Source organism: Abrus precatorius, unplaced genomic scaffold (genome assembly GCF_003935025.1).
Source record: "Abrus precatorius isolate BTA unplaced genomic scaffold, Abrus_2018 Scaffold3, whole genome shotgun sequence".
NCBI lineage: Eukaryota > Viridiplantae > Streptophyta > Magnoliopsida > Fabales > Fabaceae > Abrus > Abrus precatorius.
The window spans coordinates 32,210,322-32,237,619 of NW_020874373.1; the positions used below are offsets into that span (position 1 = coordinate 32,210,322).

Below are 27,298 nucleotides of genomic sequence, written 5' to 3' on the forward strand. Positions count from 1 at the left end.
TCATGATTCAATATATTAAAAATATATATATAATAATAATATTAAATGCTATAATTTTTAATAAAATTTTATTATTTATTAATTTCTTATTGTGTGTCTTTTAAATGTATGTTAGAAATGTTAACAAATTCAAAATAATATAAATTCATTATAATTTTATAATATTAAATCATTTTTTCCCTCTCATTTTTCTATCAATCCCAACAAGCAAACAAAATAATTTTTTTTTCTCATTTTCTCTTTTGTTTCCCTTTCAATTCACACAGCTAAAGAATTTACTTATTTTTTCTTATGTTATTTTCTTTGATCTCATTTTCATTTTGCATTCAACACAGTAGTACCAAACAAACCATATTTCCCATCACAATTATGGAAGTAAACTAGTTCATGGATGGTTGTGCTGCACTTAGAAAACAATTACAAGTTTGTTTGGGACATCCTCTCTTCGAAAGGATTGACCCATTGAGATATGAAGCCAATCACAGTTACTAAATGAACAATAATCACTTACATTTCCTTTAATCAATGTAAGGATAAATCACAAACTTAAAGAAATGTTAGGAAACACTAAAAGTTCAATGCAATGGTGTAGCCACTAATCATGTATGCTTATTGTAGCCTAATTCATTCATATCATTTGCATTTACTTATATTGCTTTCCCTTCCAACCAACGGCTGTAAAAATCCAATGCTTCTCGTGGCTTATATTCCGGCACAGTGTGCCCTGCACCCTGCATCATGTTTAAGTATATAACTCTGGAATTAAGGAAATAAATTATACACTTTCATTTGAGATAAAAAAAAATGGTGTCAAGTGACTAAATCATAATTTTCATGTGAAGAAATCAAACAAAATTAACTAACAAATTTATATAATTCATTGAATATTGTTGAAAAGACTAGCTAGAGCTGGAGAAATAGGCCAGTGTAACCAGGCCAGTTCAAATAATCCTGATAAAATATAAGACTTAAACTTTAAATTTTGAACTCAGATTAAATTTGGGTCATTTTAGTTAAGTCTATATACTTTACTCATTTTAGACACTATTTTTGTGAGGTCAAATTATATATGAACCTTTTTAACATGATTATGATATCAATTTAAAAGTTGACTTGATGTAATAAATAAGTTGACTCACCTTAACTGTGAGAAAAATGAGGTTTTTCTCGTATGCTTGCAAGTACCTGCAGCACATGATAGAATAACACCACTTCAATTGAACATAATTTATGTTAAGTTCATGAAGTATTGTTTTTAACATTTCAAAGGGAAGTAGAATTATATATATATATGTTAGGCATAGTAATAGTGAGAGTGAGAGAGAATTAAAGATTAATAATGCATATATACCCAGCAATTTGGTTATTAGAGTTCCATGGCCTCCATTCATCCACAATCTTATATCCCAAAGATAGGGTCCAAGCCTCACTTCCCGTAAATGGCACACACATATCATGGTCACCACTGCCATAAAAATAATGATTAAAGATGTTAATTTAAAATTATGACAAGGTTAATTAATATTATTAATTAATTAAATTCCAATTAATAATATTATTGAAATTCAATATAGCTACTTGTGGTTGACACCTGAAAATAAGTGCTCGATAGCCCAGCATGGTTAGGTTCTTATGGTATGGTATCATGCTTCCAGCATTGTGATCATACTCTATCCTATTGGTGCATAATTCCCACTGCCCCGCCACACTTTCCTGCGAATTTATAAAACTTAATCCTCATTTTAATTGTTAATATTGAATCATGCTAATTATATAGTGATTAGCTACCAGCTCAGCATGAATGGCTTTCCTCACTGCTTCGTTGTTTAACCATGAACTTGCTACTTCATCACTCTGTGCTTTGCCAAATCAAACATATTTATAGAATTAATTACATCACTTCATTTCAATCATAATCAATTAATTGCTATATATACTCATCATTTCATTGGCTAATCTTCACATTTAAATCAGCAAGTGATTAAACAAAATGTTATATTCTAAGATCAAGTCAAAACTCTAAAAGCATATATAGTACTAATTATGAAAACGTTTTTAAAAAGTTTATGAAAAACTTAAAGAAAAAGTTTCTGTCTCTTATAAATTATTTATTGCTTTCTGATAGTTTATCAATTTTTTTTTATTGGATTCCAATATGTTCTATGTTAACATTTATATATGTCGCATGACATGAATGTATTGAATAATCTTTTTGTTTTTATACCCTTATTTTTTTTAATCAAACCACCTTTTTGTCATCTTCAGAAAATATTTTTTTTTTAAATATTAATAATTTCTGAAGACTAAAATTTATAAGTCACTTTCAAAATTCAATTTTCAACAAAAGAATATAAACAAATTGTTAAATAAATACTTGATTAAATTGCTAACCAACCAAATACATTCTATGTATATATACATGAATCATATGATATATGCAATTAATTGGTAACTTACAACACAGGCAACATGCCTCGTTTGAGCCAATTGGGGCCATAATGTAACAAGGCCAGCTTTAACTGGTGCTCTAAAAGGCCATGCTCTACCAAACATTCTCTTCCTCACTGGGAAAGGCCTTTCTGTAACCCCTAATTGATGAAAACTTAGGGGTAAGCTTCCATTTCCTTTGGCTGTGGCAGCATCAGGGAAGTGGTAGCATGGCTCAAGTATATTGTACACGTTAAGCCCATCAATTGCCTGATATAACATAACAGTGATGATCGTGTGCCCAATAAAGAGACATTATTATTATTATTAATAAATGTTATCATTCACAATAATCATAAAAAGAAAAAGAAACCCATGCATGCTACCATCTTCTCTTTCTCTATTAATTATATGTCTCACCTTATCAACTTTTTCCAAGTTCTTATAACACATATCATTTTCGTCCAAAGAGTAGGAGTTGTAGTAGTTTCCTTTGCAAGAAGCTTGTACTTCCTGCAAATTATGATTGAATTGCATAATATTAATAGTAAGACAAAAAAATAATAATGTCAAGACATTCACACACACACACACACAAAAAAGATTTAGTGCAAAAGAAAATATAATTAAAAGTATTTAATAGAACATATTTGTTATGTGATCTTCAAATTTCAATATCAGAAATAAAATCACAAAAATGGATTACGTTGTACTTGACAAATTTAATATTTATTCAAAGCACCTCGTAGATACTGTCGGATATGAGGCCCATCCCGTGCACAAATGGGATAAGAGCATTGCCATCAATTATTTCGTCCGTGACACCATTTCCAACCATGTAACCCTACACAACAAAGAAAAAGTCAAAGGTAATTTAAGGTATTTGCCAACTTTCTACGTTATAAAGTGCAATGTAGCATCATTTATGAAATTTAATATCATTCCTTTCACATGACTCATAAAATTTACATCATATATAATAGAGCGTGTAAAAAAATAATTATATGTTACCAACTTTCACAATCATAATAATATAATTAAAAAAATATATATATACCTTAAACTTGATCACGGGCTTTATACCACTCCGGATTCCTGGCATGGTATACACAAACAATTTACTCTATGATCTAATCATAAACACTGTTCATATAAATACAAGAAGTTGGAATTAAAAACTTTGTATCACTGTAGTACCATACATACTTTATGAGTGTGTAACTTTTTTTTAAACCTTTTCACGGACTCACCGACAAGAGTTAGAAAATTAATATAAAAAGTTACAATACGAAAAAGAATTTACAAATTCACGAAGGGTGCATGGCATTGTTATAGACAAAATTGAACTTTAATATAATGATACCTTTAACAACTTCAAAAGCTAGAGTAGGCACATAAACTCCGGCATAGGACTCCCCAGCAATATAAAATGGATTAGCCAGAAATTCTGGAAATTGTTGAAACCACTGCCAAGAGAAAAAGAATCCAAAAGTAAAAATAAATAAATAAATAAATATATATATATATATATATATATATATATATCATTCATTTATTATTATTATTATTTGCACCATGCTTCCTCTCGTGCATGTATCATATTGTGACATGCAAAACTAATAATAAATATTGACGTATAAACATTTAAAATAGAAAGATACGTAATAAATATTAAACTAACAATATATATTCTTCCAATTCTTATGTTAATTCTATTTTAAATGATAATATATCCTCTTGGAAGTACCTCTAAGAGGAAAGCATGGGTATCAGACGCAGTTTGTAGGTCCCCAGTAGCATATTTGCTTGAGTTCTTGGAGTAAGAGAGGCCAACACCCGCGGGAGAATCCAAATATATGATGTTGGAAACCTGAAATTAATATTGATTAAGACAAATATATAAGGTACTATTAGAATGTGTTTTAAATACACTAATATTAAATGTAATTTGTTAGTGAAATATGTTTTTTAATGAGAATGAATGCAGACTAAAAAAGTAGTACATAACCTAACATTAATCAATTTAAGTATATATTTTTTTAAAATTTTAACTATTGGAACTAATTTTAATTTCTTCCATCGAGATGACAATATTCTAGTGTTTCAGATATAAATAGAATAATAAATATTTATTAAACAAATGGGCAAGGATAAAATATGTAGTTCAAGTCTTTTTCTATTTGCTTTTGGGGATTATACGTAAGTTGGCAATAGGTAAATTAAGAAAATTATTCCGTTCAAGTAAAACAAAGGGAATAACCTTGGAACAAAAAGAGGGAATAAAATAGAAAGACAATCCAATTTTGTCTTTGGTTGAGATTAATTTTAAATAAATAATCTTTTAAAGCTCTATCAAATATAAAAATTAGTTAAATTAACACGTAATTGATTAGTCTAAACACAGGATCTTGCTAATAAACATCAGGAGAATTATTATATCATGCATAAATTAATACTGAGAAAAGCTTATGTGATTGATCTATGAATCCAACAACTTAACAAATATATATTTTTAATATATAATAGATGCAAGTTATTATTATTATCTATGTGATGAGTAGAAATATATATCATTATTGAATTCCGGGAGTCACGATTCTTAACCTTGGACCAGCTGTAAGGATTGATGTGCAAAGTGGGTAGATTCCCTTTTGATTTTGCAGCCTCAAAGTTGAATGGTCCTGCATGCATTCACATTTCACAATCACATAATTAACACAAAAGTAATTATTATATCCATTCATGGTGAGGAAAGGACGTCCACGAGAACAATCTAACTCTTTCACTATATATGTCAACGGTTCACCATTTTCCCTTTATGTGTACGCATTAGACAAATTTATATGCGGCAAATTAACTAAAGCAACGTAATTTAAGATTGGTCCCCAATTTAATAAAGAGGGGCACCTTCTAACTAACTAAAAGTGACAAAAATGTTGCAAATTCAAATGTTGGCTAGTACCCTCGATCAAGCAAGCCCACACAAGAACAGTTGAAGATTAAATTCTATGAGAGTGACATGTATATATACATATATAGATTATAATAACAACATATAGATTATGTAGAGTACCATAGGCAGCATACCATGCTCATAAACGAAGCCATCGAAGCTGGAGCACCCAGGTCCACCGTTCAGCCATAGAACAACTGGGTCCTTCCCTGGACTTCTTTCTGAACTAACGAAGTAGTAGAACAGGTTCTTCCCACTCTCAGCATTTCCATCAATGCTTATATATCTGAATTCAATAGTTCATCCCAACAAAAAAGCTCTTTCAGTTTAACATGGTTTAGTTGATGAAAACTATCTATATAGAAGTGCTTGGGTTATAAAACTAAGCTCCAATAGGTTGGATTAGTTTCTAATGCACTATTATTAAGAGTTTTTGAGTTATGTTAATTTTACAAGTATTTTTTAAAAAGGTTAAAAAGAAAGCTTTTAAAAGACGTTGAACTATATAAATTACATATAATTAGTGCAAGGAATTTATTTGTTGAGAAATTTAACTAAAGTAACTTTATTAAGAAAGGTTTCTTGATCTTGATGATAGAAGAAAAATAATGCATTGCATACCCGGAGTAGTGCTTGGATGGAAAAGTGCCGCTAAAGCCAGGGAGTTGTGTGATGATAGAGCCTTGAGGGGCAGCTTCAACACAGATCCAATGACTCAAGAAAAGCATACAAAGTGACACAGCCCAATATTGTAGTAACTTGTGATTGCCCATGTCAATTAATTTTTTCAGCTAATTCTTCATCCAATGACCACTCCAAGATTGTGTTGGGAAGAAAACTGATGAAATGAAACAAGGGCAAGTCATAGCTATATATAATGAGGGGTGTGTGTGTGTAAGATACATAAAAAAAAAGTAGTGTTTTTTGAAGAAGTATAGAAGATGACTTTTAAGTATCTCTTTATTCTTTTTACTGTAACTTTAATCAGTATTTTTTTAAACAACCTATAAACTTGAGAGTGTATTGTATATTTTATCTAAACATGCAGTTTTTATTTTTTAATATCTTAGAGATTAAAAAATATTTACATATTTTTTACATAAATTGCCGACTAAGTATCTATTATATATTTAATAGGAGTAGAATTTTCTCACACTAGTATAAGTTTAAAAATTTTTACATTTAATTTAAGCTTTTAATTTAATTTACATCTAATGGTTAATGAAATAATAAATTATAACCTGTTAAATGTAAGTTAAATGAAAGATTTAGATCGAGTGTAAGAGTTTTTAGACTTATACTAGTATAAGAAGATCTTTTTTCTATTTAATATATTATTTTAAGTGTAAGAGAGCTTAAAATAATTTTTTTTATAAAGTATTATTTTAATATGTATATATATATATAATAAAATTAATTGTATATAATACTATATACTGTGCTAATTTTAAGCGATTGATTTAAGGATCTCTAAGTAAAAAAATTAAAGAATCATTAGTTAAGCTGTATTGCAATATCTAGGTCAAGCATTTGATTTAATAAAGTTGAGCTAGGAATATGGCATGGTATTGGAAGAAAATTCATGAGAAAATCCGCATGGGCTGCGTTTGTTAGGGAATCCACGTGTGTTTAACTTCAAAAAATATATCATGCCATATCAATAGTCTCTCTTTATATAGAGCTTCATCAATTTTTCAACATACTTTTAATTGTAGCACATGAAATTTCAACAAAACTAACTTAAGAATCCGAGAATTATAAGTAATTTGTACATGTATAAATCAATGTATGAGAATTATGTATTATTTCTAAGTATCAATATCACCAAAGAAATCACGGAGAGAAAAGCGGAGATTGAGAGAGAGACAGAGTGATACTATTGAAAGGTAGAAAGTATTTTTTATGTCTAAATATTTGCACAGTAAGTGGAAAAAACAAAGAAATTTATATCCTTTTGTGGTTAGAAATTAAGTGTCAATGAAGGAATAAAAAAATGGCGTCGATTCATAAGACTTAAACAGTAAAAGGATGAGATATTATTTGTGTGGGGACATCAAATATTTTGATTGTTTCATGCAATATTTGTTTAAAAGAAATTTTGGGAGCCTCTCAATTTAACGTGGCTTTGTCACTGTGCACCCAATAAAGAAAAAACAAAGAAAGCCAAGAAAAGGAGGCAAACCAAAACAAATTATTGGTCAAAAAGGAGAGGTCTTGCTTGGAAGATTAATTGCCAAGACTCACCCCAAACCAAACAAAGGCAAAGCATTTATTTGGGTGAGATTAATTAATAAGTGCTATATACTTTTCTTAAACAAAGTTTTAATTCCCATTTTTGTGCATGAAAAATTTTAAATATTTTTTATTAGAAATAATTAAAATAGTTTAGAGTAGAGGATACACGTTTAGACAAAAGGAAAAAATAAAGGGGTTTTGGGTGGGTATTGCTTTAATTAATCATATAATGGGCAATGGTATGTGATTGTACACTCAGCACAGTGGGATGGTGTCCATGAAGAGGGACCAGAAGACTATATATATTGTTTCCTTCATTGAATTATGAATGGATTTTCATCTGACATTGGCTCCTTATATCAATCAATTTTACTATTCTGCCAAATATGTTTGCATTTTTGTCTTCATTGTTCACCCCTTTTATCACCCTTCATTTAATATCTCATATAAGGGTTAATTTATTTTAGAGAAAAATTTACTTATTTAGTAATAATATTTATTTGAGATTTTCAAATAAGAATCAAATATTTTATAAATTCTTTAAAATTCTCTTAAGTCAATGTTTTTGATTCCTTATTTTGAGAATTTTTTTATTAACTATATTTTATCTTTGAAATTCGTTATTTTTAATTCTCAAACAAAGTTTAAGAAAAATATTGATAAAATTAGGTTAAAAAATTGCCCACATCCTTGCTGGTCTACTTAAGGTTTGCTGCCTAAGACTTGTGAGACCAAAAGGCAATTGTACTAGAAAATTTGATGCAAAATACATTTAGTGGGAAATTAATAATGCGTTGATTTCAATGAATTGTGCATTGGTGGCCCCTCTTTGGCCTCTACTTTTTTTTATATATATAATGTCACTGAAAAGAGACAAACGTAATTTTCATTTTCTCAATTAACTTTTTTTTAGATCTCTAGTGGATGATTCAGGAATGAAGACACAGACTAGGAAAGTGAAGTTCAGTTGGGGTGGTTGATATATAGTTAGTATGTAATTATGGTAGTGAATAATAGGAATATTAGTAATATACCCTTTAACATGATTTTTATTAACAATTAAAATTATAAAAAATTAAAAAAGTGTGAAAAAGAAATATTAATATAAAAGTGACAAAAAATAAGACTCGAGTAATTTTTATACATTTTAATAAATTTTAACTAATAATAAAAAATATACTAAAAAAATATTAAAAATTTGTTGCTAACATTTACTCATAAACTCGATCTAGTTGCTGGCTAACAAAACCTTATCCACAAATATATCCAAAGCTTCCCAACTCCATATCTATGTTATAGAGACGCTTTTCAGTATATATCTTCAATCCTTATATTAATGGATAAAAGAAAAGAAGAAATTTAGAGCACTATCATGAGTATATTTTATATTATTCTCTAATTAAAATTTGTTTCACTTTAACAATATTTATTGTTAACTTGGAGCTAGATTAGTCAACAAGAGACGCATAACAGTTAATTCCTGTGAAACCAAACGAAACTTATTGTAGTGTGCTGAAAAACTATATATATGTTTTTAAGAATCTTATATTCTCATGTTGTAGAAAGCATAATGGAACAAGTTCCATGCCTCCTTGGTGGCAAAACTTAAAAAGTTAAAGAAAAAGATAGGGAATCGATGAACTAACCTGTTTTTCCAGAAGGGTAGATAGGAAAAATAGAGAATGATGATTAACTTTGTTTCTTTGTGCAGCAGATTTATAGAGAGATTGGAGACTCCATTGTGTTGAAGTGCTAAGTTTCTAAGAACGAGAAATAATTGAATTTCAAGGGAATGAGATCGTATGACAATACGGGGACCAACCACATATTAGCTAGTGGCCATGACCATTTGCCAAGCCAGCAGGACATTAGATATTTGCTAAAATCCCATAGATATAAAATGTACTTAGACTTTGAGTCTTTGTTTTAATGCTCAAATAAAAGTTAAAAAAACTTTTGTTCAGTTAGATAAAATAAAGTCAACAAGTTTTATGAAGTGGTGATCCAATTTTATGATCATTAAATTGATATATCTGTTTGTATAGCCTATTTTGACACCTTTAATAATACTCATTTGAAGGTAAAGTGAAATATTTTTGAGGTGGGAAAGAAACCATGCAGTGTTATGAAAGCTGAAAGCAAGTAAATAACCAATGCTTGAAAATTTATATTCAGCATCTCCATATATAGAATGGAACTGAGAGTTTTGATAGCCAAATTCGGTTCATGCACAATTCCTACCTAACAATTCCATTTGAAGAAGTAGACCCAGCAAAAAAGAAAATCCATTATCTGAATCTGAATAAAGTTGAAAATTGTGTTTCTGCTTTTAGAATTTTTGTTTCCTCTTAACACTTTCTGCTTTTAGAATTTGGTGCCGGCTTAAGTAAAATAGTAGTATCTAACAAGGTCACGTGTGTAATTAAGTGAGCGTTTGATCCTCCTTTTCATTAGCTTTTGGTTTGATTTCAATCATCATATGTTGTTTTACTACTGCCCCTTGTTTAGAAAAGGTGTTTGTGATAGAAGCATGTTCTTTGATCTTCTGGCTTTACTATGTCATCAGCTATAAAATTTTGACTTTTTTTTTTCAGAATATGCACCATTACTTAATTTGGCCAATGTTAAAATGCGTTCTCTATTAATTTAGAATGGAATTACTTTAATGGGTGTCTTGAAAAAAATACTTATCAAATAAAAAATAAATAAACATATTTGATAAAAAATAACAATTAATATATTTAGAACTTAGAAGCTATTTTTCATGTAATTTTGGAAAAAGACTTAAAAGTTAAGCAGTAGTGTGAAGTGTGTAAAATTGAGCTCCAAATTAATTTTCAAGATTATATATATGTTAAGTATTTTCGTTTTTAAAAACAATCCTTTGATTATCAATCTTAATTATTTTAATCCTTAACATTATAAAATATTAATAAATTGGTAATATATCTTATCATAAGAATGTTATTCTTAATTAATAGGAGAGGGGTTATCTTCAATTTATTCTTCAAATACAACCCTGTGTCTTAATTTTCATTTCATTATCTTTCCTAAAAATCAAAAGTGGATCATTGTTGCACTAACAGAGGTCCATTTTAAAAGAAAATAAAGTAAGTTCAAGGAACAAGGACCGCTAATGCATGCCCTTTTAATATTTTTTTTTAATTTATACCTTTATTGTTAATTGACGAGCGTGTGAGAGAATCATAACTCTATTTTATTTTATTATATTATTGTATGTGTTAATTAGGTGACTGTGATTAAATTTGAATAAACTTTTGATAAATGTTTACAAGAAAAAGTTAAGGATAAAATTTTTTTTTTTACAAGTTCAAATTAACGTACACATACCTTAAATTCCTGGTCTATTTTTTAAAAAAATTAAGATGTGTAATTTGGTTTTATATTTTTAATTATAAAATAATAATAATTATTATTTTTTCTTACAAGTGCCGGTTGAAAATTTTATTCAATTAAATATTTAAATATAAATAGTTCTCATTTTCAATTAAATATATTTATATAAAATTTACTAATTGAAGTTAATTTAAGTGACAAATGACTTAATGTTATTTATATACATGAAAAAAAATTTAATAGGAGACTCATTAATCGTATCTAAGTGCGCGACTCAGATCAAATTCAGATTAAATTAAATAAAAATAAAAAAATATTTATATAAAATCTATATAAAGTTTTCACCGCAAGTAAGAAAATTTCTTGTTCCATTGACAATTTTTGCAATTTTTAACTAAGTAAAGTCGTTTTTTGTTCATCCTCTTATTTATTTTCTCCGTGGCACCATTTGCTGGCGGCTGACATCGCACCAAACCAAGTAGATTTTTCCTTTCAAGAATCAATTCTCCTTTCGTAAATAGGCCTTACCTTCCCCTTTGTAGTGGATCAAAGTATAAGTAGTGTATACAAATCATTGTTTTTATTATTTTGTAAACATTATTCTCTAAAACTAAGTTAAAATATAATATTTTTATAAAAAAATTATTATATAAAAAAAATAAAGAGTTAAAATATGCTAACGCTAAAGATCAAACTTAAACACTTATATTATTTAATTTTTTTTATAAAATGATAAATTAACTAATCTAATTGTTATATAAATGTTTTTATTAAATAAATTAATTTTATATAAAAATAAAATTAATAAATACTTCATCACATTATTTTATTTTAATATATAATATATTTTTAAAATATAAATAAATTTTAAATTTTAGATGACATATTTATAACTACTTAAATGATTTAAAATTTTATATACATTATTACATAAATAATATAAGATGATTCAATAATTAAATTAGACAATCTTTTATTATATAAAAATTATTGAATAATATAAAAGTCCAAATTTAACACTACAAATCAACAAATTTTATCTATATAATAAATACTTTTAAAAAAAAAAAATAATGACAAATATTTAAACTCAATTCTAAACAAAGAAATGATTCTTTAAAAAAGATTAAAAGAGATGCATTGCATGGCAATATTAGATAAGTTAAAGGCCCACCTTATCCAAAAGATGAGTATGAATGGGAAGAAAAATAAGAAAAAATGAAAAAGAAGAGGCTCATGTTCTCTCCATATCTGGTTTGTAATCCCAAACAACACACCTTTGGCCACGGAATGGGGAGACATGACTTTGACTGCTACTCTTTCTTCTTCTCTCGCCGCTCCTTCTCTTTCCTCCGCCGGTTTCCGCCACAACAAATGCATTCCCTCCAAAATTATGCATTCATGCATGCCCTTTTCCTTCCATCATCATCACCAATACCACCCTTTCTTATTGCAAGGTTTCACTTCTTAATTTCTTCTCTCTCACACACCACAATTCATCAACATGAACAAAACTAGTATGTCACATGCCATGCCATGTTTTCCTTCCTGTATATTTTGTTCTCTTATAGCCAAATGGATAAAGGTTACAACAATTACAAGTAAAAAGGTTTTATTTTCAACATATTATAAATATATTTTTAATGAATTTTAATATATTTTAACGTATTTTTTATTAAAAATATGATTATTTCTTTGGGAACCAGTTAACTAAACCCTTTCTTATTTACATACATATCTGTGTGTAGCTTGAGATGTTAAAGAAATTAAACTAAAGTTGACCATTCATGTAAAATTAAAGGGTTATGATGTTGGTAATACTTCAATCTTCTATAATTGATTAAGATTAGATTCTAATATATGACTTTGAAAACATAAAAAGATTATTAAAAAACATTATAAGAAAACTTTAAATTATTTATATACTAACTTAATATATTTTACATACATATATATTAGTACAATATCAAGTTATATAAAATAATTTTATTTCTTATATCATTTTTTTTATTAATTTTCTTATTTACTTTTATGTTTTAAAGATGTTGAATGCATTTCTTTTTCTATTTAATACGTTCTTTATAAAGCATTTATAGAGAATTGATAGGATGACCATATATCACTGCTCTTAGTATATAGTAAGCGCAATGCGTTGATACATATTATGTGATGATGTTTTGCAGTGGTGAATGATGCTGATAGGAGTGAAGTGTCTTCTGATACCACAACCAAGACATCATATTCAGAAGCTGACAAGATGGTTGATGGTATGGACTTTGGTGAACTCTGCAATGAGTTTGAGTGCATAAGCAGTCCCTTGGTAGAATCCACTGCAAGACAACTTGCAAGAGACATACTTGAGCTAAGGGAGGGAAATAGATCACTTGGGATATTTGCTGTTTCTGTCACATACAAGGTATCTACCTGAATTGGCCATAACATTTTTGTTCATCAAGAAAACTACATGATCCATTGTAATATTAATACATCAAATCAATTTGTTACATTATAGTCAAGGGCAGTCATGATTATCCCATAAGGTCCAAAAAATTTTGGGGTAGTTGGAATAAATGTATATAATTGACTACCTAAAAAATTTGACATTGTTATCGTGTCTTTAATCTTATAATTTGACTATCCTTGTAAATTTCTCTATCTTATAATTTAATCTTGTATTGTTATAAGTTGGTATTGTTTATGATACTGTTATTGTGATCAGGATCCTATCAGGAGTTTTACTGGTCGTGAGAAGTACAAAAGAGCACTATGGGCAACCAGTACACTAGACAACCCATCTGTGGTGAGTTTTATTTTTGGGGTCCTTCTCCTAGAGCACCAATTAATCCATGAAACAGGGATATTCTGTTGTTCCTTCTTAATTTTCATTGCATAGTGTCTATTATTTGGTCAATACTTTCTTTTTAAAACTAATTAACCAATATCCCTGAGACATTGATGAAGGAATCAATAAATTAAAAATCACATTGAGGTGCATTAAAATTTACAGTAAAAATGAACTAATAACAAGTCCTTTTTAGTTTGTTAGGCTGAAAATGCATAAGCTATATTGGAATGAGTTTTTTATTTTAGTATCCGATATGTTTTTATTGCTCTAACAATCTTTTCTTTCACTTGTAAATAATACTAAATGATAAAATTAGAAAAAAAAATGTTGTAACGATGTAATGAAACAAAATTACATTTTCTAACTTGAAATCTTTTGGCAGACTGTACAGGAAATGGTGATGCTATCAACAAGTGTTTTAAGTATAAAGTGGACAATGAGAGGGAAGCCAAAATCTTTAATTGGTGGGATAGGAGGAGATTTGATACTTAGAATTACTTCCAAGTTTACTCTTAACCAAATTAGTGGTCAAGTCATTCAGCATGAGGAATTCTGGGACTTATCAGCTTCATCTGCTGGTGCTCAGGCATTTTTCTGGGCTTCACGTGCCCTTTTTTCCACTGTTGAATCTGTGAAAGACTTGTCTGACAATGCAAAGAATTTAAGTAAATTTTCAACTAAAAAAGAGAATTTGGAGATTTATCCAGATCCTTCAGGTGATCCAACAAAGGTGAGTTCTATCCCTTTTCATTTTGGTGTGTTTTGCTTTATCTAGAGTGGGTTTGGATAAATAGTTTAGGCTCTATTTGTTTTTTGGTTGATTGCATGCTAACTATTGTTGAGAGTTTATAAAAAGGATTGACTCCAGTGGAAGATACCTGTGGTTTAGACAAAAAAAAAAAAAAAGCTTAGAAGAGTTTATAAAAAGGTCACACGTAATTACTTTCACAAGTTCAATAAGTTTCTTGAAAACTCTTCTAAATATCCCTCAGTCCATTGATCAAGCAAGGTGTTCAAATCTTTCACTAGAACAAGATGGTATAAATGCCTTGCAAGAAAAGTTGACATAAATGAAAATTGCTCTTGATTGTCTTATTAGAACATAGGTAATTTTGTTTCATGAGTTAATTGTTGGGTTTGTGCTTTTATTCAGTTCTTCCAAAGGGATGACAATTTTCAACAGGATGCATACCAGATTGCACTACTCATTGCAGTTCTTTATTTTGTGGTACAATTTCTTAGGACAACTTTGTAAAGCCAACATCTGAACTTGTATCCCTTTGTTCTCCAATATTTATCTCTATATATTGTGATTATCACCTTATAATCTTAATGTTATGCTCTCGCTGTAGAAGTGTGACTATAAACTCAGATGTTTCCTTAGGAGTTTTGGTCATTTGGAAGGCCAAAGCATTAGTTTTTTTGATACTACAATCACAAAGGATCATTTGATTACAGCTATAAAACAAACAATAGAGTTGGTGATCTTGATTCTTGAGGTAACAAACCTTGATCATCTGACACATTTCCTTCTTTCAGTTAATGCGAAGGTTTAACCATATGACTAATTTTTTAAATGAACCACAAATACTCTTGGATTTCATAGACCAGAATTATGAACCACAATCTTGATCCTTCATGATACAAATTAGATTTGTGACTATATCATTAGGCTATCTTTGAATTTGCATAACCCCATAATCAATTACCCATTTTGTTTCTCTTTTATAAAGATTTTGAGCGTTTGACAATAATGATAAACATCTTTTTTTTTTTATGAAAGGAAAGGGCTAAAGCCCAAAACAAGGAAAATAACTACATCCCCCTATAAAAAAGGGTTGCTGAAGAATCAGCTAACAAAGGAATATAAAAGAAATCTGGGACAACATAAAAAATCTTAGAATCAAAACTCGTTCTATGAAAATGTTTAGTTAAGGCATCTGTGACAAAGTTAGCTTCACGGTAGATATGAGTCCAAACACAGGTGATAGCATGTGTTTTTTTGTCTAATCCTTGTAACCATGGGTGCACATAGGTGACAAGGGCGACATCCTTTATCGAGGATCTTAACATAAGAAGGGAGTCAATTTAAATCACAATATGATTATAAGCCCGTCCTATGGCAATATCCAATCCATGTAGGATACTCCACAGTTCAGCATGAAGAATTGAGCAAAAATCCAGTTTAAAGGCATACGCGAAGCAAAAGACCCCCGATTGATCTCTAAGAACACCTCTACATGTGGCAAGATTTGTCTGAGGATAGAGAGACTCATCACAATTCAGCTTGACCCATTCCTCCAGTGGGCATTGCCATCTAATTCCATTGTGGCTACCATCTATAACTGTTGTCCTTGTCGAAGTTTTCATTGCACAGCAACTAGAAACGTCCTTAGCTTTATTCTTAATTAATTTTCTCTATAGAATGCTTCTTATCTTCAAAAACAAAAACATTTCTCCTTTGCTAAAGTTCATAAATAGTCATCCCAAAAACAATACTCCATTCCTCCAGTGCCAAGTTATCATAAAGCCAAGTATTCAAGTCACCTGCAAGAAAAAAAGATCTATTAGTAATTGGAATTAATCGAAGCCAAACCGGTTTTACCTCATCGCAATCTCGCAGGGCATGCAAGATTGATTCATCAATGTTAGAGCATAGCGAGCACAATCCTAAGGAGGCCATGTTCCTTTGGAAACGAGCTAAGTTAGTCAAAATAGCATTATGTGTGATCTTCCACAGGAGACAACGAATCTTTTGAGGCCCTTTCCAATCCCAAATGAAACAATTTATTTTGTCTTATGCTGGTATCAATCCCGGAAACAAACTCATAAGGACTCTTAATGGTAAACCAACCATCATTAGTATTCTTCCAAGCAATAGAATCGTCATCAATTCCATCAAAGGGTGGCATCATGGCAACTATTTTGTTGCACCACTCAGGGTTTATAACTTGCTTGAGAAGACCCATATTCCATTGCTCATTTCGGTCTATAAAGTCACTAACAATTTTCTCAAGATCACTACTAGTAGGCATATTAGTGGCAGTGGGTAGAAGAGGTCCAGCATGGGTCACCCAAGAGTTAGTCCAAAACTTGATTCTTCTCCCATTTCCTATCTTCCAAGTAATGTTACTTTAGAGATCATTCCAGTTAGCCTAAACGTCCTGCCAAAGATTTGAGTCTGCATTCCTTCGAGTCACGGTGGGTATATGATTTGAGCCACATTTGTACTTACTACGAAGGACCTTCACCCATAAATCTTCTGGATGATTGATCAAGCCCCAACCAATCTTCATCATAAAAGCAATGTTTAGAGGTCTAAATTGGTGCAATCCGAGGCCTCCTTGGAGTTTTGACTTACAAATAGTGGACTAATTCACCAGGTAAACTTTCCTCTTATTCGCCGAATCTCCTTAGAGAAAGGATCAATTAATTCTATCAAGATCATCACATACTTGTTTGGGAATCCAGCACGTTTGCATCGCATAGGCAGGGAGAGCTCCAAGCACAGATTTAGTAAGCGTCAACCTACTTGCAAAAGAGAGGGTTTTTACCTTCCAAGAATTCAACCTTTGGTTAGCTTTATCAATAATAAATTTAAAAGTATTCCTAGAAACTCTTTTATGAAATAAAGGAACACCTAGGTATTTACCCAAATCATCAGTTCTCTGGAAACCAAAAGAGGAACTAATTTCATTTCTAATATTATGATTTACATTCCTAAAGAAAAAAAATTCTAGTTTTATCTTTATTAATGCGTTGTCCTGAACTTTGACAAAAAATATCAAGACAGGAAGAAATAAAATGAACTTGATCAAGACTTACTTCAGCAAAGAGGACCAAGTCATCCGCAAAGGCAAGATGAGTAATTTTAGAACCACCTCTGGACAACTGTATAGGCTTCCACAATCCATTATCAACAGCCACATTAATAAGATGGGCAAGTCTCTCCAAGCAAAGGACAAAAATATAGGAGGAGATAGGATCACCTTGACGGATAACACGTTCAGGAATAAATTGATCCAACATCTCCCCATTCCAAAGCAAGTTCATAGAGGGAGAGCTAATGCAATGCATGATAACCTGACGCATTTTTTCGGGGATGCCAACATCAATCAAAGTATCTGTTATGAAACTCCATTTAAGCCTGTCATAAGCTTTCTCAAAATCAATTTTGATTGCCATGAACCCTTTCTTACCTTTCATCTTCCTCATAGAATGAATAGCTTCTTGAGTAATAACAATATTATCATTCTCATGCCTCCCTAGAATAAAGCTACATTGACTTGTCCCAACCACATGATTCATAATACTTCTCAACTGGCTAGCCAACAGCTTAGTGATAGCTTTATAAGACACATTACATAGACTAATAGGCTGAAACTGCTTAATAGAAGTCACTATATCTAGCTTAAGAATCATAATATCTCTAATACCACTAGGACTATAATAAAGACTTTAATAAAAGAGCATAGAGAATGACCCACAGTTTTCCAGTGACTCTGATAGAATATTGCTTGGAAATCATCCTTTCCAGGAGCTCTGAGACTCTCCATGAAAAATATACCTTTTTTAATCTCTTTAGCAGAAATATCAATATTCAAACTATCAAACTGATCAGCAAGCATACTTGGAAAGCATCCATAGAGGCAAAACTCAATTGCTAGATCTTCGTCCTTGTAAGTAGTTAAGGGCATGATGTTCCAACGCATAACCATCAATAATCAAGCTCCCATCATCAGCTTGCAAACTTTCAATTTTATTCTTTTTACGTCTCACTATAGTAGTCCCATGAAAATATTTACTATTCTTATCCCCAAACTGTAACCACTTACACCTAGACTTTTGGAACCAAAGAAGCTCCTCACGCAACAGGATTTTCTCATAGTCCTTCCAAAGCCTTTGTTGAAGGCCTTCCAAATATACATTAGGGCCATGTGAGAGACTCCTAGATATACCATCAAGCCACTTCATAATTTCCTTTTTTCGCTTGAAGATATTACCAAAGACATTTTGGTTCCAATCTCTTAATCCATCCTGCAGGGTAGTCAAATTAGTATTCCATGGAGATGCCTCATTCCATAAATTACGAACAACATTTGGGAGGTCCTTATGAGTTAGCCAAGCAGCCACAAAACGAAAGGGACGTCTACCTCTATTCGGACCATCAAATTTATGAAAATCCATAAGCAGCGGGTTATGATCAGATTTGAAGGGAGAAAGATGGCGGACAAACATTTGCTCAAATCTAAGTCTCCAATCCAAGTTAAGAATAATTCTATCAAGACGTTCATACAATGTACCACGTTTCCAGGTAAAAGGGAGCCAACAAAGCCAGCATCCACGAGGTTACAATCTCTCATAAAGGCTTGAAATAAAGGACAAACAAGATTCTGAGTATCCCTCGATCTACCTTTATGATCCCAACTATTCAAAGTAGCATTGAAGTCACCAACCAAGCACCAAGGTTGAGAAGACACTGATTGGGCAATGTTCTTTAAGTTATACCAAAGATCACGTCTTGATAAGGCTTGGGGGCTGCCATACACCGTAGTTAAGAACCAAAGATCATCATTATGTCATTGTACCTTCATGTGAATAAATTGGACACCAGAAATAATCACATCAACCTTCCAGCTATCAGTATCCCATAAACACCAAATACCCCCTGCATGACCAGACGCATCTACCACGAAAAACTCATTAAAACCTATCTTTTGAATAATTTTTTTTGCTCTGTCTCCACCTGTATGTTACTTTGTTATTAGCTATCAGTATCCCATAAACACCAAATATATGTAAAAGTTTGTTCACATATTGTTCTTACTTTGTTACTAGCTATTTATCATCATTATGGAGACTAATGATAAACAGCTAGTAACAAAGTAACATATGGACTTAAAGAAGGAACAATATGTGAACAAACTTTTATGTATATTTGTAACTTATAAAATTATTCTTTTTTATACAAACAAAGGCATTTATGGGAGGTTAGGGTTCCCACTTGTTCTCCTGTGAATCTGTCTCTGAATCTGTCCTTATACAAAAATATCTAATGGATTTAGGATTTTGGGTTACATAAAAGCTTCTCTCTTAAAAGTATATTTAGATAGGTTTAAAAAATCACTTTTATGATACATATTTTTTATTTTTTGAAATTTCTCTTTTAATTTTTAATAAAATTAGTAAACTTTTTTTAAGGATATTTTAATTAAGCATATTTTTATTTAAGAAATAATAAACAAACGGGACCTGATTAGATTCTATGTAAATTTTCTTTGTATATTGACGTAATTATTTTTAATTTTATTTTTATTTTGTAGGCTTTCTAATTTTATTTTTATTTTGTAGGCTTTCTTTCTATGTTCACATGGTAAGTTGTTGTAGGTCTACATGTAAACGAGCTTTTGTTTTTCATTTTTCTTTGGGTTAGGATCCAAAAAGATAAGTTCCATGCCCAAGACGATAAAATGTTGTGTTCTTCTTAAATCTCTTCCCTCATCATGACAAATCCTATGGAACTCACATTTTAGAGGGTAATAGTGATTTACTGAGCAAAAATTAGTGGAACTTGCATAATGGATATATGGGTGTATGTGTTTTTTTTTAAGATATATGTTAAGAAATAAAAAAATGGTAAGTTTTTATTAAAAGTTGTGAATTCAGTAATTGTTGGAAATGTAAAATTTAATTAGAGATAAGGAACATTAATTAAGAAATTAGTTGGCTATATAAGCCTTCTTACTCCTCTTGTAACTCATTTTTATTATTTTATTCAATACACTTTTACCTTTCACTTAACTTTATTTTATTTCTCTCTTCTTAACCATATTTCTTGACAGCAACATCATGTGATTTTCGGTAAAAATTTACTATATATAAAATGTATACATATATTTCAGAAAGTTTTTATTATATGTAGCAATATTCATCAGCATAGACCATGATATGATCCATTTGGGATATTTTACTTTCCTCACTTAAAAAATTGTTCGAAAAGGAGGTAATTGAAAAGAAAGTTAAAAACTCTCCCCTTTCTCACTTCTATTTATACGAGAAATGATTTATTTATTAGCATCAAGCTCGCCATCAAGAATTATGTTACAAATAAAAGAAGAAGAAAAAATGCCATCCCTCGTATGTTGTAGAACTAGGAACTTAAGTGCTTATTAGCAAGGCAATAGCCAACAAAAACAACGTCAATATTCTTCCAATTAACACTGTGGAAGCTGAAGAAAGATCATGTGCTCCCACTGTGTATACAGTTCCAGTACTGCTATCCTTCACTTTTATGCTGGAAGAGCCTAAAGAATCAAGAAAACAACTTTAACCTTAAAAGACAATATAAGTGTCATACCTTTCATAAGCTTTGTTTAAGTTTATTGCAATAAACTTCTTGATATAACTTATTAAAATCAGTTATTGTTAGCTTATTTTAATAAATTTCACGTTTAAATTTATGAAATAAGTCATCGGTTAAAAAAACTTATTGAATAAGAGCTCAATTAAACTGTATATCTAAACACACCTGAGTCATAAATCTCAAAAAACTTTCAGGAGACATGAAATATGATTTTATTAGTGTCTTACATGAATCAATCCTAGGTGATATGATTGGAACAATTTTTGTAAATTTATCATATAAATAAGAGGGTACTCACAATTGTAATCGCCCCATCCAATGACCATATTTTCAAGATCATACATAACTAATTTGTTTGACAGCACCAAATCTGCAATTGGAAATAATTCAAAGTTAATGAATGATAATCATCCAACATAAGTAGCACTAATTTCTAAAATAAATAGAAGTTTTAAACTACCATAAGCCAGGTCATATGGATATTTAATTCATCATATTTAGCATACAGAGCAGTAAAGGTACAAACATAACTATATCAAAGTTTTTAACTCAAATAAAAAGCTAATATATAACAGAAACAGACTCTACAGCTAACAGAAAATTCAAGTTCTTAAACTTTACATGTCAAAAACAGTTAAGGGAACTAAATAAAATGAACCTTTAATAAAATTATACCATGAAATGAGTCAATCGAGTAAATTATAAGTGAAGTTTAATTCTAAACTTTACCTCCAAGAAGAATTAAGTCCTTTCCATCCTTAGTTTCTGACATACTTTTTTGCCAGCCAATACATTGCATGTCATCCTGGAGGACAATGAAGACAATAATATCAAGAAATAGAACTATTGATTTCATATTAAAATAAACTTGTATATTTTTTTAATGTTTGAGCATCTAGCAGCCACAAAGCTTCTCAAATCAGTAGCAAGGTACATATACAATGAATAATCAAGTTTGCACTCACATCGAACTTGAACAGGTATTCGTGAGGATAAGCTTTTAGAGTAAGCCCCTCCTCAAAGAAAAACTTGACAACTGGAAATGCATCATCAACACTGCAAAATTAATGGTCAACTAGTTAAGAACTGCACATGCCAGACAATAAAAGTGAACTCACTGCCTTCTTTAACTGATGAAACTTATTTCAACAAAATAATGCATTTTATATATCCCAATATCATTTGAATCGTTTGTGCCCAATTACTATTTCTGTATTCATAGGACTATCTTATTTTGAACAAATAATGTCTTCTGATATAATGTTGTACATGTGGCAGGAAAAGTTTTTATATACTTCTAGTCAAGTTGAACAATCATTTTTGAGACTATTTGTTGATAACCATGCAACCCACTCAACAGCTACATTCCTAAACAAAGAAAAAGGACAAAGTAATAGAAAAACAAAAACCCAAACAAAAAATAAAAAAGGACCAAGAAAGGGCATCTCAAAGTATTATTTTAAGATAAAGGCCTGCAATGCTCCTTGTCTATTAAAATAATCCATATAATGCTACCAGATTCGTTTACTTCAACAAGGATCTAGTCAGTAATTTCAAAGTCAACATATTGTTTATGTCAAAGCTCTGTCACTGCTCAAGTTCAAATACAAAAACACATCTGCATTTTGTCACAATCATTTTACCGCTTGCATACTCCAGAATATTTTATTACTAATATTATCAAAGCAGTGCTAGATATTTTTTAATATAAATTTAAATAACAAATCGGCATTGCCATATCATATGGACTAAAAACCAAGAAAATAAACCATAGTATCTAACATAAATTTAGTAAAACAGTGTATATGTCCACTAAACAACAATGACAAATCAAATAGAAAGAGCATAACAACTTAATATTGGAAAATGATACTTATTTCAAAAGAGAAACACAAAATTTCCTCTTAATAAGAAGTAAAATGAAGTCACAGAGATAAGTATCGTACTTTTTGGAATAATGGAAACAAGTAAATTGATCCTCAATAAGATATAATTTCAGGTCAGACTGCTGAGCCAAAATCTATAAAAAAGAAAATCATGAGAATTCAAGTGGTAAAAATCGATTTACACAGCCATAAAAATACACTTACCTTCTCCACTAGCTGGTCATAAACCGAGGCTGGAAGATAAGCCAAGGTTGTACCACTATCTATTATTGTTCCCCTCCCACTTGAAGAATCAAATATATCTAACGGGAGCTGTATAGAGTCCCCACCAACCTCCATGTCCTTCAGAATCACATTGTAGTGTGCCCTAAAATTGTCAGTATACTACAGTTATGACATAATTCTATCGCAAAATCTAAACTTGATATAAAACACATTAGAAGAATCTGATAGATCATCTACAAGAGAATATGCCAGAGAGCTTACAATGAAAGTTTTTATTGCTTATATCAGAGATTGCAGAATGAATCTACCTTCATAGAAGATGAAGGCCTCAAGAAAAAAAGATGCAAAAGGAAACCTTTATTCAGTTGTCTATGGAATCCATTGGCCATTCAGGTGGACCACAGAAAACAAAAAGGACTCATCATGCATGCAATGTTAAATACTAGAGATAGAAAGAGAGCTGACATTACATATCTACACTTTCTTGCAGTAACCACAAAGAAATACAATAATCTTAAATAACTCCAACAAGACCTTAAACAGGAGAAAGAAAAATCAGAACCTGAAAAGGCAGATTGCTTGACACATCTACAATAATGTGATTGATGTGAAGCAACATATTGGGCGGCAAATGAAAATCCATTACAGATGATTTGTTTAAATGTTTAATTCCAACTATATATTTCACATTTACATTATTTTCATCATCTGATAAATTTTATACCATAATCATAAGGCCTTTGCTAAATTTGACTAAATAATAAAGAAGTCCTAAGTTAATACAAGTTTTCTGGAAAATTGCATTCAAGAAAACGTAATATATTTGCTTCTCCTGAAGTTAAATGGCAGTAGCATTATCATTAAATAGATACCACAGTGACATATCAAATTACTGTGATCAAACAACATAACAAATCAAATGCAGTTACAACAAATAATAAGGCCTGGGAACAAAAAGCTAAGATGATTATGCACATACATTCTTGGTACCAATGAAGTTGTATTAAGTTTTGGCTGCACCACTTCCCCTATGGCAAATATTCCTCCTCCTTTAATATTGTCAAGGCAGTGTGAAAATACTTTTTTCATCTTTTGAGTTGAAGCAAGCTGTGAAAGCACAGAAGAATGCGCTTGTCCAAAACCCATTATTCCATCAAGGGATTCATCAGAAGATGAACTCAAAGTCCCAGATTGTTTATTACCACACCTATCAACAAGTGAATAATCAGGAAGACATAAACTCCAAAAAAAAAATAATAATGACCATTTTCTTTATGGCTTTACCAACCTAGGAAGCTATATAGTTGCAAGCATAAACAAAAATGCACACTGAAACTCCCAACACCCCCCCCCCCCCAAAAAAAAAAAAAAAAGGGAAGCCCGGTGCTATAAACCACATGTTATGCACAGGATCCAGGGAAGGGTAACTGTGACCTTTGGGTCACGTGGCAACGACTCCCCAAGAAAAATCTAGTAGAAGCAGACAAATGATTATTACAGAAATTATCCACATAAACAAAGCAGTTAACTGTGGTTTACAAGAAGAATTCTCTCAGGACAAGCAAAAATAAGAACATATTAAATTCAGCAACATTGACAGAAGATCCTAATCCTATTGAGGCGTGCAATATTTGACTAAAATGCGCCAATGAGCTTGTAGCTCTATGGGCATTGACCCCAGTCTTTAAGGAATGCAATAAAATCAAAGGTTCAATCATTGGTCAAGTCATTCATCTACGTCCCCTGCTCAACTGTGTGCATTTGTGCCTGATGTGAAGTATTATAAATTACACTCACCCAAAAATCACACTACCATTGTCCGGTGTAGTCTGGAGATTACCATTGACTTTGTCAAATGTAATTAAATCCTTAACATAGGACCCAGTGGTCATACTTCCATCTCCATAAGTGATGCTGTAGGGGCAGGACATGTCTTGCTTGCAGCCAGAAACTGGACCATCATACATGGAAGTGCAAAATTCATCGTCACAAGGAACCACATTTGAAGTTTTGGATTGGCTTGGATCATAGAGGGTCAAGTCCATCTGCAACATAACAATAATATTACAAAACCTACATTGGTAAGTGGTGAAGCAATATAAATTTTAGTATATAAAGCATGCCTCAGATGTCATATACATAGGGACTATTCCAATACTCTTTTTTTCCCTAATTCATCATAGATTTATTGGTTGCAAGGTTATAATTTATGGACATCAAACATTAATTATGAAAATCAGCAAAAATCAATACTCATCAAGGTACCATAGCAACTCTCAATATACTTAAATGGCATGAATGTTGAAGCAGTAAATTAACTAGACACATACCCCAAGACCACTTTTCTTGGGACATGCAGTACAGCCAGCACAATTCACCCACAGAATGTCACTTCCTGTATCAACTTGCACATAGTAATCCTTTGGAGGAGAGCCAAGCCCAATTTTGGTATAGTACAGCCTGAATAAAGGAAACAAATAACACCAAACACCCACATGGAAAAAGTTGACTATTTTCTCTTCTTCAAACCATTCATGACAGAAAAAAAAATATGCAAACCATGGTAACACCTATTAATTATAACAACAATTCCATGCAATCAAAAACAAATAAAATGAGAAGAGAAGAACAAGAAGGAAGCAAACCCAGTTGAAGAAGCTAGGCCATTGCCACCAAGAGGGACATCAACAGCAGAGAGGAATCTACCATGGCGACGAGTATCATGAGCTTTGATTTCACGAAGGCTTTGATTGGGACCCTTGAATTTGCGCTCAACATGGAGGACCAAATTGGCATTGGCGAAGCAACAGAATTGCACAACAAACAACCCCACATGAAAAAGCACCAATCTTTCTCTGAGATCCATTAAGGGTAGCTAACTTCTAAGCAAAGCAACAATGAACAACAGAGAAACAAATCGAAAGAAGCGAATTAGCTTCGAACCATTGCCGACCCAAAGAGAAAAAAGGGTCGGTGAATGAATGAAAGAAGAGGGAGAGGGAAACAAAAAAACAAACAAGTGCTATAGAAATGGAAGCCACTTTGTTAAAAACAGACATATGAAAGAGAAAGAGAGAGAGAGAGAGAACTTCGCGGCTTCAACGGTAAACGACACGTCTAGTACAATGTATTTAGAAACATGAAAACTAAAAATCGCTTAACCGTAAACCACATTGTTGTTGTTGTCGTAGATTATCTAAAATGTCTCTCTCTCATTCTTTTATTTCAGTTTTTTGGTCCTTTGCTTGGTGGAGTTTGTTTGTTCCTTTCGTTTCAATGTTATGTCATATTTGCTTCTTAACTTTCCTTGTTTTCTGCTTTGGAATTGCGATGCGCATGGCATCATCTCGTTATCCAAATTTCCACTTTACTTACTTTTTCTTACAAATAGCCAGACACACGCCATTGCCTCCACTTAGCCACATATGCACCCCATTTTTGGCAACTAAGATATTCACTTACACGCACCTTTTTAGCTCACATTCCATTGCCACCCTATTCTTTTTTATACAAAAAGGCATATTTAATAAATTCAAAATTATAAAATTATAATAAATATTTATTTTTGATAATTTTTTATTATTACAATTCTTTAAATACATATTTCATGATTTTAATGTATAAATAATAAGTTTTTATTAAAAAAATTAAGATATTATAAGTTTAATGTATTAATGACATTAAATGTTATAATTTTTAATAAAAATAAATTATTAAAATGTTTAAGAGCACCGTTAAAAAAAATTTAAAAATTATTAAAATTTGTAACATTTAATGTTATTGATATATTAAATTTTGTAATATTATATTTTTTTAATATTAAAATATTATATAATATTTTTAGGACATATTAAAAAATATTAATAAAAAATATATTACATATTATTTTTAACATATATCTTTAATCATATGTTTAAATTAATTATTATTATTGTTATTATATCTGCATTATTTATTTTCCTATTATAATCAGATTTGGTCTCGTAGAAATTATTTATCTGATGAGT

At 30.8% G+C, this 27,298-nt stretch overlaps 4 protein-coding genes across 4 annotated transcripts; 1 reads left to right on the plus strand and 3 right to left on the minus strand.

Moving 5' to 3' along the window:
• Positions 1 to 339: 339 nt before the first annotated feature.
• Positions 340 to 9,458, minus strand: LOC113861963 (serine carboxypeptidase-like 20). The gene is made up of 15 exons (XM_027495093.1): positions 9,262 to 9,458; positions 6,002 to 6,218; positions 5,515 to 5,666; positions 5,032 to 5,108; positions 4,175 to 4,297; positions 3,791 to 3,893; positions 3,485 to 3,522; positions 3,170 to 3,271; positions 2,848 to 2,940; positions 2,458 to 2,697; positions 1,789 to 1,854; positions 1,592 to 1,713; positions 1,352 to 1,465; positions 1,140 to 1,185; positions 340 to 731 (listed from the first exon to the last, which is right to left on the minus strand). Exons 2-15 carry the CDS (start codon positions 6,151 to 6,153, stop codon positions 648 to 650), a joined length of 1,512 nt encoding a protein of 503 aa, XP_027350894.1. The 5' UTR covers positions 6,154 to 6,218; positions 9,262 to 9,458; the 3' UTR covers positions 340 to 647.
• A 2,702-nt stretch (positions 9,459 to 12,160) lies between these two features.
• On the plus strand, positions 12,161 to 15,276 carry LOC113861877. Its single transcript, XM_027494964.1, has 5 exons — positions 12,161 to 12,429; positions 13,156 to 13,388; positions 13,692 to 13,772; positions 14,200 to 14,547; positions 14,971 to 15,276. Exons 1-5 carry the CDS (start codon positions 12,273 to 12,275, stop codon positions 15,070 to 15,072), a joined length of 921 nt encoding a protein of 306 aa, XP_027350765.1. The 5' UTR covers positions 12,161 to 12,272; the 3' UTR covers positions 15,073 to 15,276.
• A 3,197-nt stretch (positions 15,277 to 18,473) lies between these two features.
• Positions 18,474 to 19,503, minus strand: LOC113862498. Its single transcript, XM_027495582.1, has 3 exons — positions 19,448 to 19,503; positions 19,121 to 19,355; positions 18,474 to 18,926 (listed from the first exon to the last, which is right to left on the minus strand). Exons 1-3 carry the CDS (start codon positions 19,501 to 19,503, stop codon positions 18,474 to 18,476), a joined length of 744 nt encoding a protein of 247 aa, XP_027351383.1.
• A 1,258-nt stretch (positions 19,504 to 20,761) lies between these two features.
• LOC113862945 (aspartic proteinase-like protein 2) lies at positions 20,762 to 26,563 on the minus strand. The gene is made up of 10 exons (XM_027496261.1): positions 25,937 to 26,563; positions 25,622 to 25,751; positions 25,089 to 25,336; positions 24,271 to 24,498; positions 23,271 to 23,433; positions 23,127 to 23,200; positions 22,146 to 22,236; positions 21,910 to 21,985; positions 21,479 to 21,550; positions 20,762 to 21,121 (listed from the first exon to the last, which is right to left on the minus strand). The coding sequence occupies exons 1-10, from the start codon at positions 26,155 to 26,157 to the stop codon at positions 20,976 to 20,978; spliced, it is 1,449 nt and encodes a 482-aa protein (XP_027352062.1). The 5' UTR covers positions 26,158 to 26,563; the 3' UTR covers positions 20,762 to 20,975.
• Positions 26,564 to 27,298: the final 735 nt, after the last annotated feature.

Excerpts from the sequence above, each read along its gene's own strand:
- LOC113861963 (XM_027495093.1), bottom strand. The coding sequence starts at position 6,153 with ATGGGCAATCACAAGTTACTACAATATTGGGCTGTGTCACTTTGTATG. Across the intron at positions 5,667-6,001 it reads CCATCCAAGCACTACTCCGG|ATATATAAGCATTGATGGAA; the intron begins GTATGCAATGCA and ends TATTGAATTCAG. Across the intron at positions 2,941-3,169 it reads TATCCGACAGTATCTACGAG|GAAGTACAAGCTTCTTGCAA; the intron begins GTGCTTTGAATA and ends CATAATTTGCAG.
- LOC113862498 (XM_027495582.1), bottom strand. The coding sequence starts at position 19,503 with ATGCGTCTGGTCATGCAGGGGGTATTTGGTGTTTATGGGATACTGATA. Across the intron at positions 19,356-19,447 it reads GGGATACTGATAGCTGGAAG|CCCCCAAGCCTTATCAAGAC; the intron begins GTTGATGTGATT and ends GGTGTATGGCAG. Across the intron at positions 18,927-19,120 it reads CCCTTTTACCTGGAAACGTG|GACCTCCCAAATGTTGTTCG; the intron begins GTACATTGTATG and ends CTAACTCATAAG.
- LOC113862945 (XM_027496261.1), bottom strand. The coding sequence starts at position 26,157 with ATGGATCTCAGAGAAAGATTGGTGCTTTTTCATGTGGGGTTGTTTGTT. Across the intron at positions 23,201-23,270 it reads ATGACCAGCTAGTGGAGAAG|ATTTTGGCTCAGCAGTCTGA; the intron begins GTAAGTGTATTT and ends TCTTTTTTATAG. Across the intron at positions 21,551-21,909 it reads GGACTTAATTCTTCTTGGAG|ATTTGGTGCTGTCAAACAAA; the intron begins GTAAAGTTTAGA and ends TTCCAATTGCAG.
- LOC113861877 (XM_027494964.1), top strand. The coding sequence starts at position 12,273 with ATGACTTTGACTGCTACTCTTTCTTCTTCTCTCGCCGCTCCTTCTCTT. Across the intron at positions 12,430-13,155 it reads CCACCCTTTCTTATTGCAAG|TGGTGAATGATGCTGATAGG; the intron begins GTTTCACTTCTT and ends GATGTTTTGCAG. Across the intron at positions 13,389-13,691 it reads CTGTTTCTGTCACATACAAG|GATCCTATCAGGAGTTTTAC; the intron begins GTATCTACCTGA and ends TATTGTGATCAG.